Source organism: Podarcis filfolensis (genome assembly GCF_964270895.1).
Source record: "Podarcis filfolensis genome assembly, chromosome: 1".
NCBI classification, from domain to species: Eukaryota; Metazoa; Chordata; class Lepidosauria; order Squamata; family Lacertidae; genus Podarcis; species Podarcis filfolensis.
Window position 1 is genome coordinate 63,408,524 of NC_139604.1, and position 18,214 is coordinate 63,426,737.

At 41.7% G+C, this 18,214-nt stretch overlaps 1 protein-coding gene across 1 annotated transcript in view; it reads right to left on the reverse strand.

Annotated features, from left to right (window-relative positions):
• The window catches only part of TRPM5 (transient receptor potential cation channel subfamily M member 5), a 50,571-nt gene that overhangs the window by 4,922 nt on the left and 27,435 nt on the right, over positions 1–18,214 (reverse strand). Inside the window, exons 12-23 of the mRNA XM_083588983.1 lie at positions 16,800–16,931; positions 13,467–13,590; positions 10,191–10,336; positions 9,723–9,835; positions 8,161–8,256; positions 6,287–6,545; positions 5,779–5,897; positions 5,524–5,656; positions 4,774–4,948; positions 3,524–3,692; positions 1,838–2,016; positions 768–900 (exon numbers count right to left, since the gene is read on the reverse strand). Of these exons, the coding sequence (XP_083445109.1) occupies positions 768–900; positions 1,838–2,016; positions 3,524–3,692; positions 4,774–4,948; positions 5,524–5,656; positions 5,779–5,897; positions 6,287–6,545; positions 8,161–8,256; positions 9,723–9,835; positions 10,191–10,336; positions 13,467–13,590; positions 16,800–16,931 (1,778 nt within the window). The remainder of the gene's footprint in view (positions 1–767; positions 901–1,837; positions 2,017–3,523; positions 3,693–4,773; positions 4,949–5,523; positions 5,657–5,778; positions 5,898–6,286; positions 6,546–8,160; positions 8,257–9,722; positions 9,836–10,190; positions 10,337–13,466; positions 13,591–16,799; positions 16,932–18,214) is intronic.

Sequence of the window (18,214 nt, forward strand, 5' to 3'; positions counted from 1 at the left end):
GCTTTGGTTACCCACTTAACATAGGGAAGGAACTGCTTATCTTCTGTCTCAGAACCAAACTAGGCACTCACATGACTAAATATGCATGGACTGGTTTATAAAGCAGGAATGGTTTTGTTTGTTTGTTTTTAATTTAAATGGAGTGGGGTGGACTTCTAGGGCTGGAATCAATCTCGGGAGAACATTTTCAGACAGTTTAGCTCAGGGAGACAAGAGTGGCTTTCACTTCCTCTAGAGATGGCTGAATTTGTCAATTTTGGGTTCTCTCAGTTTCTCATCATTCAGTTCCAAATTTAAGCCCTTGTAAAAATTAATCAGCATTTTAATGCAGATTTCTCTTAATATACACTTTTTTCTGCAATGCAATTTCCCCTAATATAATGCTTTTTTGTATGTTCATTTGCAAGAATGTCTGCATTTTAGGCACTTTGCCCTAGTATGTGCATCTTTCTACACATTACTTGGCTGGAGAATTTCATTTCAAAATTTGGAGAAGTGCAGGTGTTGAAGCGTGATTCTGTTTCAGTTCATGCATTGTTATGGAAAATGAGTATTAGACAGGTTTGCCTTTAACCTGAACTGAATCATTTTTCTCTCCCTTCCCTAAGTTCCTCTTTCCATTCACTGATAGAAAGTAAACTCCACCCATTCAGCTTTATAACGAAATCAATGTTCACATGTTTAATAAACACAGACACAAAAGTCTGGTTTGGCCCTCAGTTAGCATCAAAACAGAGATTTGGAAGTCTCCATCCGTAGATACGCACTTGTCTGACATTTTCTTTAGCCTTTCTTCACTGCTTTCTTTCTTCTTTGTTTCCAGATTTGCCAGGTAGTTTTCTTTTTGTAGCATCTCCCACATTATGATTTTTTGATCCAGACCTCCTGGCAGATCTCTTTCTATAGTAAAAGAAACAAAACAGCACAATGTGATTAAGTATGAGGGTTGGGGAACGCCAACCTGTGTGATAGAAGAAAGGAAGTTCAGAGCCCAGTGAATCAGATTTTCCATGCAAAAAAAAATTATTGCTGTTCATTTATACTTAGTTCAAGACTAGAAAATCGTGAATAAGTCAGAAAGGTTTGTGTTGACTCCTAGAGCTCCTTCACATGCACACTTGATATGACTGGAGCTGTGAGAGGTAATAGCTGCAATCATCTACAGTATTAGAATGGATCTGTGAGACCACTGCAGATAAAAGCATGCCCATTCCCCCATTCTTAAATATTCAAAATCAAACTTCTAGAATGCTAAAAAAATATTAAATTATTGAAGACAGAGCTGTAGTTTCTAACGCTGAGTGCTATCTTCTTCAGTAATCTGTATCCTTTAAAAAATATTAGTAACTCGTCATTAATTATTTAGAAAGAACATTTAATTGCTATTGCACAAAATTGATTTTTTTGAAAGCAGCTTTAGTCAGAAGTGAGCAGAACTATTGTATCAGTTCACATTGCTTAAAAGGTAATGTTTTTTAATGGAGGCAGTGCACATACAGTGGTACCTCGCAAGACGAATGCCTCGGAAGACGAAAAACTCGCAAGACGAAAGAGTTTTTCGTTTTTTGAGTTGCTTCGCAAGACAAATTTCCCTATGGGCTTGCTTCGCAAGACGAAACGTCTTGCAAGTTTGTTTCCTTTTTCTTAAAACCGCTTGAAGAGGTGCAGTTGCAACTTGACCGTGCTTCGCAAGATGAAAAATTCGCAAGACGAAAAAACTCGCAGAACGAATTAATTTCGTCTTGCGAGGCACCACTGTACTTGTTTGAGAATCATCCTGCATGTGTGGACCCTCGGATTGTGCTGAACATCTTACCATTACCTCTCTACAGCTTACCCAGATGCTCCTTTTTGTGCTCTGTCTTTTTAAAGATCCGTCTAAGAAACAGCTTAATGTGGTCAATAATGATGAAGGGAGGGGCAAATGCAGGTCGGCCGTGGTATTCCACAATCAAGTTGTAACGCTGAAATTTCCAGAAGATGTCTGCATTTCCCTGAACAACCTGAAAAGTGTAACTTGAACAGGGAGGGGGGAGAATCACACCAATAAAATCTCATGTTTATTTCTTTAAGCCATTTACATACCGCTTAATCACCAAAGTTTTTAACGATGCACATGAAGGTGACAAAAATATATCGTAGGATAAAATCAAGCAAAATTAGTCCAAGACAGAAAACTTTCCCTATGATACCCTGCTGATGCTGGAATAGAAAGCTTTTTGGCAAGAATGTGAAGCTTAGCAAGGAGGTGCCTGGTCTAATCTCAGCCAGGAAGGTGTTCCACAGAATTGCTTCCAAAATACAGAATGCACAGCTTCTGGTGTATATAAGCAGTCCATCTGAGCCATGATGGAACATTAACAGAGACTCTTCCAAAGATCCCAGTAATTGGGCAGGCATATAAGGCGGAGTTGGAAGCAACAAAGAACTGTCTCCCAATGTTGCATGAACCAGCTCTTAAAAATAATAATTCCACAACCATTATTTAGGGGCTTTTAAAATAGCATCTTTCCAAATGTGTTGCGTACCTACATTCACATTTGGAAACAACTCATTTAAAGCACCTGTAGATTACTTTAGCCTGTATTTAATGCTTCTGTTTTTGGTTGGCTGTCACTCAGCTTTACAATAGGCAAGCCTTTGACTTTTATTCCACCATGTACACACATGGGGAGGTGCAAAATGTGTGCAGTCTTATTAAGACTATAAAATGTGCCAATTTAAAATATTTAAGGTTTGGATTGGATCCAGACTTGCCCTTTCATATATGGAAGGTTTTCTTCCCTTCTTGGGAGGGGCCAAGAAGCTGTGGGGGCTCCCTGCTGGGTTTCCGCACTCCATCCCCCAGAGCCACCTGCCAGAGCAGGTTTTCAGGGAGGGGAAACGGTGGACCATAGAAGAAATGTGGAATTGATGAAAAGGTCCTTCTTCAGCAGGAAAGTCCCATAGGTGTTCTACCCATAGGTTGCCTGAACCCATTGTCTTCAGATGTATTAAAATCTTATCAAATCTTTATAGAATAATAGTGTTGGTGTTTATCCATACTGGGCCCTGATGTATTAGACCCTTTATATGCACGTAGCGAAGAGAAAGCTTCCCCTCTCCCACCTGTTCTAAATAATTTGTGTATATTTAATTGAATTCTGCAGTAGAAATGAAGATATTGCTTTCTTTGTCATGTTCTGGCTATAGTTGGAAAAAGCAATTACGTTTTCCAGCCCATTCTGAAGTAAATCAGCTGAAACCCATTTTAAATGGCTTGTGAATCACACTGACTGTATTAACAATTCTCCTGCTGAGAAAGTTGGGCGCCTCTAAGTTCCAATGGAATCAATGGCAATTAAGGACATCATTTAATATGCCAATGGGGCTCTGGTGTTTTTCTGGATTGCACTCGTTATGTGCAAAATGAAGACAGTCATCAATGACTGTCCATGTCTATGCTGTTATTGTTCGGGCATTTAATCAGCGATTGTTGAATGCGCTTCCCTCTTTTTATAACAGGCAGGAAAAAAATACTTGCCTGAACATGGCAATCAGGAGATTCATAAGCAGCACATTTGTAACCAGCAGGAAAATGACTAAGAGGACTATGACAAGCCAGTTGGCATAGGCATTTGGGCACGACGATGCATTATCTGTCAGGTTTGCCATTGGGCTCGGTGTGCAGTTTTCAAAGTTCATGCGAGATGCTGTAGTGGATTGAAAACAAAGCAATTGTCACTTTGGGAAGCTACTGATTGTTAGACCTGTTAATTGCTGAGGCTCTTCTCTTTCTGCTGTTCAGATAAGCAGAAATTTTGTTTTGTTTTGGGGTTTTTTTTGCAATTTCACATCTTCAGTACCATGAGGTGTGCTTGATTTTGCATTGTTGCATAATTAGGGCACTGGATTATCTTAACGATTAGCAGAACAAGCATTACAAATATAGTTGACACAAACACAGACACACACACACACAGTGACAGAAATGACATATCTATATAACGCAAATCTCTATTATTTTTACTATTATTAATTATTCGTCCTTCACCCTAAAGTCCCAGGGTGGGTTACAACATTAAAACACAATATTAAAACAGTTTAAAGCAAAAGGAGAGGGGAGTTCACGACATGTGGCAGCATTAGGTTTGAGAACAAAATTTGTTTAAAATAGCCTGGCCTGCTCCTTGGCCTTGAACATCAGTGTAATGTGCAGAAATCAGAAGGCAGAACTTTTCAGACTAGAGGTAAACATTTCCACCCGCCGATGTGCACTCATAAAGGCAAATCTACAGTACTGCTCAGCTTTAGTGGGAACATTATTATCATTAATATTTATTAAATCTTGCCCATGGGAACCCAAAGCAACTTACAAGCAAGCAAACAAACAAAAACCCACATTAAAACCAAGGAAGAAAAGAAATATATTAAAAACATCCCACCCACTACTAAAGGGCCACAGGTATTTAAAGGCCAAAGGTCTGGTTATAGGGGAAAGTTTTTGCCCGGTACCTAAAGATACATAATGATGGTACTAGGTGAGCCTCCTTGGGGAGAGCACTCCACAAATGAGGAGCCAGTACAGAAAAGGCCCATTCTTGTGTTGCCACCCTCCAGATTTATTGTGGAGGGGAGCACACAAAGAAGGGCCTCAGATGGTGATCTCGGGAACATTTGTGGAGCAAGAGTACAGCAGTGCTTGGGGGCCATGCTAATTGTAGAAACAATGGCATGGTTTCATGCAAGTCTAAAACAACAGCAACAATAGGTATTTTAATTCCTTAACCTTACAGTCTATTTCATCCAGCGGAATCTGTCCAAATATGTGAAGATAGGGGCGGTAGAGCACCCTTCTGAAGATCCATTCTGCTCGACTGTCATCAGGATGGAGCAAGGCTTGTGTGGTCACCCCATAGGCAATGAGCCATACACTCAGGAAAAAAAGGAAGAAGAAAACATCCTTCATCTGTAAAAGGAATACATAGTCTGAAACCAAGACATAGATTAGGAATGTACAAAGGAGATAATTAAGGGACTGAGATTGTCTTCTTGACAGGACTTCTCATTTCTTTACGGAACCAAGGCCTAGGCCTGTAGGGAGGGCAATTTTGTGCTACATGTATGCCATAATAATACAGTGAAATGTCAGTTAAATGGTAGGAAGTCATACCAAACTGCACCCAAGCAGTTGAGCAAGGTTTCTTTCTTGCTGTTTAATTCAGTCAATGTCATTAGAGTACTTTATTACTATTACAGGCATGGGGAACCTCCCCCAGCAGGATTTCAGTGTCTCTTTGAGAATGTGCAGAGTGCCTTTCACGTTTTACTGTGTAATCACAAGTCCACGCACACACTCATGGTTGCTTGACCACTTACATTCCACTCAGGTAAAGACTACATGCCCTACATGCAGATTTCACTATACCCTCCAACATTTCTCCGATGAAAATAGTGCTATCCAGAAGGCCTGGGTTTGTTCCTTTGTTTTAGGAAATACTGTACATCATTGGTTTTCATGTCCATGTGAAATCTTGTACTTACCATTCTCTCCACAATGATGATCTTTGGGCCCAGTTGCTTATGGATGGCAAAAATATGAATCAGTCTGAGAGTGAACACCATAAAATCAATAGCAAGAACTGTGCGGCCATCTTGAAAGGTTGAATTAAACATTCTGGGGTTAAAAGAGAAAATATGAGTTGACTCCCTTAGATCTATTTCATTAACTTTGCTTATGGAACACTGTATATCATACATACATGGTACCACACATATGAAGCTCTCAAAACCACAAACCTGCAGGTAACTCCAACAATGAAGAAAAAGATGGCCACCATATCACACTTGTTCCAATTATCTTCTACATACAACTTGATTTTTTTCATTAAATTCATATCTTCATCAGTGAAAAAGCTCTGTAAGTTAACAGCATTTATCATTTAGTATAATGTTACACACTTCCATGTCCCATCATTAACAGCATTCCAAAAGTAATTTGAATTAGAAATGTCAACAAGAATGTTGTTGTGTTGAGTGAAATTACCTTTACTTCATGGCGCTATAGATCTTAATAGCTAACAGTGCATCTTTAATGGGCACCAATGGCTGGTGGGGACTTAGCTATAGCACAAGCTGCCTGCTTGAGCAAATGGTAGAGGGAAACAATTTGACTGATAGAACGTGGCCAGTAAAGGAGGAAGAAGATTTTGGTCGTGCACAAATGTGTCTATTGCACATGTGAATTCCCAGCCTCAACCTGTAAGATCTAGCAGGGTAGCTGAGAGCCATAATGTAGGTGACCCACCTGTCGGATTTCTTCCAAGACCAACGTAAAAACCCAAAAGTAAAGTACAATCTCCTGGATGGATGGGCCCTTTGGTGGGGGTGGTTTAAAATCCACTAAGAGGACATAGGCAAACAGAAGGAGGAAGGCAAAGTACATGATAACATTCCCCATAAATACTGTGACAGGAGCAGTCCAGAATTTTTTCCATTGTGTAAACACAAATGTTGCACATGCTATATTTTCAGAAGCAATTTGGGTTTCTAATTGGGCGTCCCCCCTGAAAAAAAGAAAGTAAGAAAATACTGTTTTGTTTGCATTTCTGAGCAGTGGTCTGTAAAGCAATTTTATAGCTTGAGTGTCAGATTCACAGACTAAGGCAGCAGTCCTATGCTCAATTACCTGGGAGCAAGCCCCATAGAATTCAACTGAACTTACTTCTGAATAGATATGTATACAATTGAAATGTGATTGTCTTCAGTTTCCAGTCCAAGGAGATCCTGAAAATTCTTTCCCCAAACTATTCAATAAACATTAAGGGTGGTAGTCAACTGAGTTTTACTTAGAGTAGACCCTTTGAAATTAATGAGCATGCCTAAGGGCCATTAATTTCAATGGGCCTACTTTCAGTAAAACTTAGCTCACTACCACCCTTAGTTACTAGAGTGTAGCTATTGAGACAAGGTGCTTCTATTGTGTTTTGTTATTTAAACTTCTACAGCTCCAAACTCCAAAAGAAGAAATTAGTATGTAATGTTTATTTATTCTCTGTCTCATCAAAGCAAGAATAATATTCAATACAACTTTGGAAAGACAAGTTAATGAAATCCTGGCTTTGTTGAAATTAACTCTGCATCTCCCATTGACTCCAGTGATAGACTAAACTATCCCCCCCCCCGAGACTCTTATAGAAACAACTTTATATTATTTCAGGGACAAGTTCATGTGATCCACCGATCAAGTACAATACACAGCATCACAATGGCTCCACTTGCGTGGGAATAATCTGTCAACTAAATACTTAACAAGTTGATTTTGCATATCTGTGGAAAGTGGTTTTCTACGATCTGCACTAAACTGCCCGTCAGTTATCATACTGCAGAGCATAACTATTCTTTCTTTCTAGCATTTTTAACCCTGCTCCAGCTGAAGATGATATCTGTAACGTGGTTTGTAGTTCAATAAAAAAAGGAGACTCTGCACTCAGGCTTACAGGCTTGCAATCTGAGGCACCAGACCTTAAAGTTAGCCCAGCTAGGATGTATTTTTTAATTTTAAGATCCTCAAGGCAATTTCTCAATCTTGGTTGAGGGCTGCAAGTGCAAAGCTGCTGCTAGAGTATTGATAAATATCATTATAATGTTCAAGCTATTATAATGTTCTTATAGGGCCAAGTACTATGCATGGTCATCCCATCCCCGTCTGCTCTCGCCCGCCCCCCCCATTTTTAAAGTCATGTTCTCTGTACACACCAGAGAGGAGACAAGGATTTCTTCACTTGATGCACATTACCAGATTTGTTTCCTCATACCAGCACCCACTGCCCTGCTTCAACTCCTATTCAATTAAGCTTTCATCTTAACATGGATGTCTCAAATGTACACACCTCAGCTTAACAGCGGCTTACATTTTCAAATCAGATGGAAGCTGGTGTGATGGGAAACACATCAAAGATGAGTATTCCTCGAGAAACTGCAGGATACATGTGGCTTGTGACTAATGTCTTGTGTACATGGCTTCAGACACCAGCAGCAGGAATCAAAGGTAAGACGTGCACAGCCTTAACTTGTGGTTTTGCCGACCCACCTCTGTGGACCTCAGTTTAATCGCCAAGAAGTGTTCTCTTTCGTTACTCTGTTTTGAAGCTTCCAAATAACATTACATTGCAATCTTACCTATCTACTTCCTTGGGGAAAAGCAGTGTCCTTTCAGAATCCGGGCTGTCAAGGTCTTTACATGATTCTGGCTCCTGGGCTGATTGTGTTTCCTCACTGCAAAGGAATTGATTTACTGAAAGATATTGGAAAGCAGTTTTTCACTCCTGAGGTGAGGGGAGACTTTCATTGCTGAGCTAAGCTTGATACATCAAGCTAAGGTAGCATAAACCACTTGCAATTGTCCTTTGGTCAGGGGGGCAGGGGAGAGCAGGGTCATGCGCACCATACCTGCTCCTGATCTCCACATGTTCAACTGAAGATCACTACAGAGGCTATATTAGGATCTCTCTCTAGGTGTTCCTTTGGTTCCCCTCCATATGCACTCAAAGAAGGATTTCTGTGGTGATCTGGCTCTCACTTATCATAGAGATGATTCTCCTCCACCCCGTAAGATGGAGTTTAAAGTGCTAAAAAGGGGCAGGGATTCTGCGACTCTCCATATGTTGTTGGACTACAACTCCCATCATCCCTGGCCATGCTGCCTGGCACTAATCAGAGTTGTGATCCATCAACATCTGGAGGGCTACAATTTCCTCATCCCTGGGAGAAATGAATAAAATGCAATGTATTTCTCTAACATTTAGAAGTGACAGTTGACTATTTTGTATGAATTTCTGATTTGTATGCTGTAATATTTAGGAAGGTTGGCTTTCCAATAAGGCACAAAATTATCCTACTGGAAAGCCTGTCCCCTTAGTTTCATTTAAATACTTATGATAGATACTAACTAAACTGAATCTACTCAGAGGCAGAGACATGGGAGACCTTACACATAATCCAGTTAAAACTCCAGCCCAGTGTCATAAATGTGTGTCTTTCCTTCATTCATTTTGGTTTAAGTGAGTTTGTGGATCAGACTGAAATAGGTTCTAGAATCTAGATATTTACAAAAGAGAAGGAGATGAGGCCAGGAGCTGATGGACATTGATAGATGAGAATGTACAAGCAACTGAGATAATGTCTGGTCTGGCACCTAGTATGCTGTTAAGAGTGAAAAACAGACACTGATAGCATAAGAATCTGCATGAAGTATCCATCATTCTTCCATTTGGGCAGAATAATCATACTTCTGAAATATGGGATTTGAAAACAGTTGCGACCTTTTTTCTCCATGATAGAGACTGAAAAAGTAGCATGACATGCAGATATTAAACTGGTGCAACTTCCTACATGATCACATCTGCATTCAAGGAAGAGATTTAGGGTTCTTCCAGTGTTTTCCACAATGTCTACACTATGCCAGTCTACTTCTGCTCCCAATTTAATCTGGGTTTACTCTTTCTGTGGAAAACCCAATACTTCTTTTTAAAACTGCTGCCAGTGACCAGCTTGTGATACCTGAATAGCCTGTTTGCAGTATTCAGGCCCTGTCTGGGAGAACCCTCACTAGCTGAACTTCTGCCTGTCATTCTGCTTTCAGATTAAAGAAGGAAATTTTTCTGTCACCACTATTTGTTGTCAAATACGACCTGTTTCCCACTATCTCTTCTTCCCATGCAAAAGGTCCCTATGGTTCTTACCTGAACGATATCAAATTTGTATATATCAGGAAAGGGCACCCAAATCCACAGATCAGCTTTAGGATTGGGGTGGATGTTGACATATCTCCCCACCAAATCTTTGTTAGAAAGGCCTGGAATTTAGGACAAAAAGATACAGCGTTGACACGATACAATGAGTATACAAGTGAATACCACTACCCAGATATCGTTGGACTAAAACTCCAATCAACCCCTGCCAGCAAGGCAAGCAGTCAGGGGCCCAACAACACCTGAAGAGCTACAGGTTCCCCACCCCTTACTGAACATAATACCAGAACAAAAACCAGAATTCCAATGACCCCCTTAAATTAGAAAATTTTCTCGGGCCACGCTTAGCTTCTGGTTTCATCAACTCAGAGGAGGATATTCTTCTCACTCTCTTGTTCCCAACTTTGAATCATCATGGGTAACATCTTTCGAAGAGGACCACCCTTGGAGTTTACTCACCTGCACCCCATCGTGAGCAAAGAAAGACTTGGTATCTGCTTCTGTAGCCAAGTGGAGACAAGTCGTTTTGCTCCAGTACCGGTTCCTCCTCACCAACAAAGCAAAAGCTCGGTCTTCACTATTGTGGTAGCATTCGCTGAACAATTCTGCCAAGGGTGGTGGTGGTGACAGGTGTGCAGGTGCAAGAAAAGAGAATGATACATAGAGAAAGCTAGACATGTTCATATGTGTGCGTTTTAAGTACTAGAGATGTTTATACAGAAAAAAATGAGAGAATCCTTATATGCGTTTGTCTTGTTTATACAACTCTCAGTTCTGCTTTAACTGCAGAGATGCATTTGGAACGTGATGGTGTTTGATACTTTATGACCCCCACCCTCCACAGACCCTCCCTGTAAGATTGGCCATTTCTATATTGGCAATTACTGGCAAAAATGAAACAGCATGATATCCAAACAGCATGGGTTACAGTTATTAGCCTATGTGAAGGAGGAATTCTCCTCCCCACAGCACAGTCAGAGCAGAGGAATGCACACAGCTGAAGAATAAAAAGGCAGCTGGCGGCATTTCCTGGAAGAGTCCCAGACTGAGAGAGTGAGAGAAAGCAGATAGAGGGGATAGCTTCGAGGACAAGGAAGAGTGGAGAGGCTGCAAAAGGAAGAGGCTGGGAGGAAGGAAATAAGGGCATGGAGGATGGTGACAGAGGGGAAAGCGAGTGGGAAGCTATAATGCAGAAGGGGAGGAAGAGAAGTAGTAGGTGTTGGTAAAGAAAGTCTGGGGGCCAAGTAGCCTCCAGTGGTCGCCTTCAGGGAGTTGAGATAGGATTCCATAAGGCAGGGAACCTATACTAAAGGAATCCCTTGAGTGGAGGGGGAGAAAGAGAAAGAGTTTATGCTTTGCTTTTTGAAGTTTCCTAGCTTGTATTAACACAAAGGAAAGTGATGGATGGAAAACGAAGGGCCCTGCGTTAGGGGCAAGGGGAGAGAGGATCTCCCAGGGTGGGAGGCTGGGTGGAACAGGGTGGGGAGATGGAGATGATATTTTTATTTCAATGAATGTGAATCCCGAATGCTAAACTGAAAGAAGCATTCACAGCAAAACCCTAAATGTTAAAGACTCTGCTCTTTTGTACCGCATTCAATGCAGTGACTAACATTGGGAGGTACAACAACATCTTAAACCTGGCTAGTTGTTTGAAGTCTGAAATTTGTCTGGATGCCTCCCCCCTCCCCCCCAAAAAATTCACTTTTGCACACTTCTGTGTTTCTTGCTTTATTTTAAGAAGGAAGTTCTCAAAGTATCTACATTCCACTCTGAACAATAGCAGGAAATAATGCACATCTTGTGAGAGGGGTTTCGTTTTTTGTGAGGGGCTGAAAGAATGCAGAGGAAACAGCAGTGACTAGGCCAGAGGTGAGAGAGAACAGATGGGCAGCTACCCTGACTCCTACTCAAAAAGCTGGAAAGGTCTAAAATGTTAGCCAATGTCTGTAGCACACATGTGGTGCATGCACGTAATGGGGGGGGCATAACTCAGTATTAGAGCCCATGCCTGGCATGCAGATGATATATTCAACCCTTGGCATATCCCATTAAAAATATCACATAGGAGAAGATGGGAAAGACCCCGGAGAGGCATGGCAAGAGAGTAAATAGCTCTGGACTGTATCAGGGAAGGGAAACCTGTGGTCGTGTAGGTGTTCATAGAATTATCAGATCATGGAATTGTACAGTTGGAAAGAACCACAAGGATCATCTAGTCCAATCCCCTGCAATGCAGGTATTTTTTTGCCCAACATAGGGCTTGAACTCACAACTTTGAAATTAAGCCTCATGCTTACCGACTGAGCTATCCAGAAGGAACATGTTGTTGGACTACAACTCCCATCATTCCTGACCACTGGCCAAGCTGGCTGGGGCTGATGGGATCTGGAGCCCAAGAATAACATCTAGAGGGCCAGAGGACTAGATGCACAAATAGTTTGTTCTGGTATAAGGCAGTTTCCATCCCAAGTGGGACAACTGATATAGCTCATCATCTCCAGTCACCAGCTGTCTAATCTCAGGCAGGGGCACTTGGAGGAGTAACACCTTGGGTAATATTACAGTCCAGACAGGTTCAGCTGGAAGGAGGTGACACCCTGGCGCCAACCAGCACTTTGGATTATATCTGGAAATTTACAGATAGCAATTAATGCCATAGGCCAGGAGCCAGCTTTGCCTGCTGAACAGCAGCTTGAAGGGGGAGAAGGCAGAGTGGTTCCACCTGCAACTGATCAGCCTTCAAAGACTCAGAGGAGAAGGCAATGATGAGAGCCAGCTGGCTTCAGCCTCCTTAAGCAGAACTTCCAGCAGCACTCAGTTGCTGGTAACGATTGTAGTCCTGGCCCTACCTTGCTGCTTCCTGCTTGTCTTGACCCTTGACCCCAATGATCATTGGATTCCATGATCCCTGGACCATCTGACCACATGGATTGCTGTTCACCTGACCCTAGGACTTTGGACACTGACTCTGCCTCCAGGCAAGTACACCTCTGAGACTCTTCTGGTTGGCTGGCCTCCCAATCCACTAAGCTCTGCCCGTTGTTGCTCAGCAATGAGACTACGATAATCAAGCTCTTTTAGAAGTGGCAAGAGATGTTCCCAGTGGTGCCTGTCTGTCAGTAGTCTGTCACTAGCTGAAGTTTTTGAGAAGAACCCCATGCACAGTCCACAGTCCATGCACAGTCCATCGCTATAATCAATCCCAGGTGTTACTAGGGCTAGCAGTAATTTTGGAACCCCTATCCAGAAGGGGCTATCAACTAGCCCATGAAAGGCAAAAACTTGTGCCCTGATATTAATGTTGAGTGGTTTGTTTGACTGGTAGAGCTATGATCCAGTCAATTCTCATCAATGCATGCCACCTTTGTATCTTGCTCAGAGTTTTAATTACTTTGAGAGAAGACATTTGTCCAGCTCCATTGCAGAGATACTTTGCAGTCCCTGCCCCCCCCCCCCGTTCAGATACCCATTACAGGAAGGCAAAACTCAAATTGCCATTTGATGCTGTTAGGTCACCTCCAGACTGTAGGTACTTTGCAGAGGTTCAAGCAGTTTGGACAGTTAAAAGTGGGTGGAATCATTCTGGTCTCATCTGCACTAAACCTTTAAAGCTGCCACAATAAACGAGTGATTCCTTGTAAGCGTGGAACAAGGGTAATACGGGACTTGTAAAAGTACATTTGGTCTGTTTGCTCAGACAAGTTTTAAATGGTTGACACTGTATACGCTTACCCACAGCAAGCTGCTCATATTTTGCCTCTTTCATTTTACGGACTACTTCAGCTTCTTTCTCCAGGTGGGACATCTCTCGGAGGATTTTGCAAGCTGCCAGGGCTGCAGCTACACCTTCCTGACCCTGGGGTGGGGAAACCATGTAAAATCACATCCGAATCTTAAGAGACGATTAAAAACAATAGCATCTCCTTGAGATGCCACCTGCCCTGTTTATTTCATTTTTTTAAAATAATATTTATTACTTTTAAAAGTTACAAAAAAGAAGAAAGAAAGAAAAAGACAAAAGAAAAAAAGAGAAGAAAAGCAAAAACAATACAGTACAATATATAAACAATACAAACCCAACCTAAACCCATTAAACTAAACACATGAATAAAGCAAAACAAAAACAATTTAAAAACATCCCTCCTTTTCCATACTCTATCCTTCATTCCCTTGTTTCCTCAACCTCCTCACACCTCCCTTTTTGTATCCCACTTCTAGTACTTGTTTCAGCAAATTCTTTCCATCTTTCTCTATTTCATATTTCCCAATGACTGAGCAGTAAGCACTATTACAAGAGTGGCTAGGGAAACCCGGAGTATAAATAATAAAATGATGATGATGAAGATATTACAACCACATTGTGAATACTTCTGGAAGGGCAATCCCTTTAATCTGTTGCAGCAAAAAACCCCAAAGCATCTTAAAAACCCAGACACTTATTATCGCATAAACTCCCCTGCCCCCAATTAGATCCCACTGCATTAAATAATGAAAAAGGTGCTTGCTGAAAAGGCAAAAAGCTTGTCCAAGGTAGCATAATAAGCAGCTCAAAAATGTTTTCCTCTTGAAATGAACACTTTTAACAATTAGTGCTATTTTGGTCTAGCAGATTGGGCCTAAATTTCTGGCTAGCCTTGAAGTCCCAGGGAGGCTGTGGGCCAAGGCACATCCTTTCAACATGGGAACAAACAGGATAAGGGATTTTTGCATTGTAAACAGTGTGATATGAATGAATATGAGAATGCAGAAAAGGTCAATGGGAGAAGAGTTCATGAGAGACAATGAGAAAAACAGCAGGTGAAGGAGGAAGGTTGCAAGTAAGGAATGTGCTCACAAGTGAGGCTTAAAAAGCATTTTTTGAGGGGAGTGGCTTTGTTGTATTTGTTTCTGCCTTAAATTTGCTCATAGTGTAAATGTGCATTCTTCTGGCCAATTCAGATTTTACATTAGAATTGCAAATGCACCCCCCCAACACACACACACATTCTCTCTCTCTCACACACACACTGATTGACAACTTTCAGGCGTTTATAGAAGTGGTTTAAATCACTTAAAGATTATTTAAGTCTAACATGGGAAACACCCCAACAATTTAGTTGATTCAGCTACATTTTCCTTCTAAGTGATGTGAAAAGCAAATTTGTATTGGGGGCTTCTCACAATAAATGCTTTCCTGCCCAAAAGAAACTCGTGAAGGTGAATTCTTCAAAGCACTGTATTACTCCCATCTAGTGCTATGTGGGGTGTCGGTTTGGGTTTTTTTGCCCTGCCTGAGGACCCTGCTTTAGGCAGTTATTTAGAATGCCTGGGAAGAGTGGGGGTTGTTCTTGTTTTTAAAGATACAGTTGCTGCCCAGAATGGACTCTCAAAGGTGGGCTCTCTGGATTCTTGGTGGGCTGGATTATTGCCCCATGCTTTCTAAGTACTATACAGGCTGTATAGCTGTTGGTTAGAGTGTGGCTATCTCATTGCTGCCATCAATATCAATGTATTTGGGGTGCCATTTTGGAAAGGGGGGTATGGAAAGGAATAGTTGGTTGGTTGTAAGTTGCTTTGGGTTCCCCTGGGCATGATAAAATGGCTAACAAATTTAATAAATACCAGTTCAGTGGAGATCCACCACCCGAAAAACAGGTTGTATTCATGGTGCTAAATAGTTTTTTGTATGAGTGGAATGACTTCCGCTTGCGCAACTGAACTTCCCCCTCTCTTCTTCCCCCTAATCTGCTCTGGCAGTTCCCCCAACCCTCCAGAACAGATCTGGAGATGGTGAGGGGGCAGTAAAGGAAAGTCCCATTGCACAAGCAGAAGTTTATCTGCCCACACCGAGTTGAATATCACCCTTGGACTTTAGGTTTCCCAGAATTGTAAATAGAGAATTGGCATCAATGAACAGAGGGTTTCTGTTCCTTCTGCCTCAGTAAATTTAGGCTCTCTTTGCCTGTGGTTCACGTAATGCAGACATGTCCAAGCTCTGCGGTGGGCAACCCCTTTCAGGAGTCAATAATCCGAAAGCTATAGCACACGCTGCATACAGGCTTCCCTTTTATGAGAGGAAACAATGTGTTTATTCCTTTATGCCTTAGTTGTGGGGAAGCAGAAATGTCAGGTTTCCTGCTTGGTCCACCACAGGTTGACCTCTCCCTTTCCAGTAAGGTTTCTGATTCTTTCATCCAACCTGGTATCCAGGGATTGTGCCTGGTCCCAGATACAATGGCTTAATAGCAAATTACCCGTTTTACCCCGAGAAGGTCCGGGCATTAATTCCTAGCATCTCAATTTAAAAGGAGCTTGCTGAAAGGCCTTTGCCCGAGACCCTGGAAGGAATTAAGTCTGGTTTATTGTAAGGCAGCTCCATAGGATCAGAAATCAGAAGCAAGGAAGGAGCCTCTCCAGGCAACAGTCTGCATCTGCTGTCTTGCAGTTTGTGGGCTATGGCATTAGGCAGGCAAGGTGCTTGCCAGGCCGCACCTGGTACTGGTGGTCCTGCGGTTTGCATGAAGGCTGGGGTGGCACTATGGGGCATTTCCCCACTTCCCTCTCCAATGTTGATATATATTTTGTAATTGCTCCTGCTGGCTGTTGTTTTATTATTGCTTTTGGATGTTGCAGCCTGCTCACAAAAATGTACAGTGGTACCTCTGGTTACGTACTTAATTCGTTCTGGAGGTCCGTACTTAACCTGAAACTGTTCTTAACCTGAAGCGCCACTTTAGCTAATGGGGCCTCCTGCTGCCACCATGCCGCCGGAGCCCGATTTCTGTTCTCATCTTGAAGCAAAGTTCTTAACCTGAGGTAATATTTCTGGGTTAGCAGAGTCTGTAACCTGAAGCGTATGTAGCCTGAAGCGAATGTAACCCGAGGTACCACTGTATCATAAAAGGCAGGAAATAAACAAAGCAATAATGATAGCCTCCATAGTAAAGAGTCCATTTTGGATTGCTGAAGGGGAGGTATCTAAGTTCCCTCTCCCCACCAGTATCTTCTATTTGCCCCTCCAATAAAATACAGGTAAGTAGCTAAAATAAGCATTTGAAATCTGTAGCACTGCACTATGAAGCTTACCATCGCCCAGAAGTAGTACGCCATCTTGTGCCGGTTTTGAAGTACTGCCCATAAGAATAAATCTCTCCAAGGATTTTCGCTTTTCTGATTCATATCCAAAGGGCTCGGTACCCTTTTTGCACTTATCTTATCCTAAAGGAGCAAATAACTTGTTATAATGCTGTTTATCTGGAACTTCCCTAAGTGGATCTTTCTATCTGCAGGCAAGCGTTATGATCCCAGCCATATCAAAACAATTTTCCAAAGTAGGAGAGACCTCCTGCTCTTGAGCAAACCCTTCACAAGGATCTTCTCCATGCCACAGCAATTAGCTACAGAGGGCATCAAAGCATGCTTAGAAGGATGTACAGCACACTGAACAGCCGCCATCTATTAATTGTGATGTACCAGATAGGGTAGGATAGGATAGGGGACATATCCTTCAAAACTAATGATGCTCTTCGAGTTAAGGAACATCTGGAAACATGTAGGCAACCTCTATCAATATGTTTTGTATCATTTTAGAAAGATAATGCATCTCTGAGTTTTCAGGCAAATTTTATGTTCCCCAATTGTCTGGATGAAACCACGGCATAGCACTTATATCTGTTGCAAGCCCCCAAATGGCACCTCTGTCTCTGCTGAATGCAAAACCAGAGAGCTCCCAGCTCCCTTAAATAAGCCTCTTGGATTTTGTTTTTGTTTTTGGCAGTACCCTGAGATAATTTATTCACTGTCACTAGTGAATTAAAGGCGCACTGTGTCCTGGAAAGAAATGAATAGGTATGAGAACATCCTGTCTGAAAGACATTGGGCAGAGAAGTTGCAATTAGCCATATGACCCAGCTTTCTGTTGTATCAGATTTTTATTTGGTTTTGGCAACAAGAGCACACTTTTCAGCAGACACTAATTAATGGTGGTTCATTAAAATTCAAGCAAGTCATCTCAAGGTCTAGCACGCAGAGGCTCGTACATAAATCAAGGCTCAACTGTTCAACCCCTTTACTGCTTCCTTTATGCTGAGAGAGAGAGAGAAAAGTAAGCATTTTGATGCTTACATTTCCCAGTGAAAGCACCACATCAGTATCTGATTCCTGATTTTGAATTTTTTACCCTCACTACCCCATGATGTATCTTTCAATACGGTCAAACAGGAGCATTCTGATTGCATTTTTGTCCTTTGGACAATACTCTAAGCCCTGGTCCAGAAGTCAGAGTGTGATATTTTATCAATACATTGAAGAGGTAGTTTGCAGTTTGCTACACCATTTTATTAAAAAATAGTTTGGGTATGTGCCCTAACATAGGAAAGGAGAAATGCATAGAAATCGACAAACAATACAGGTGTGTAATGTGGAATTTTCATATTCACTAATAGCATCACATAAAAATATCCAATAGTTATCCATTACAGCCGGGCAACCACAATCCAGGC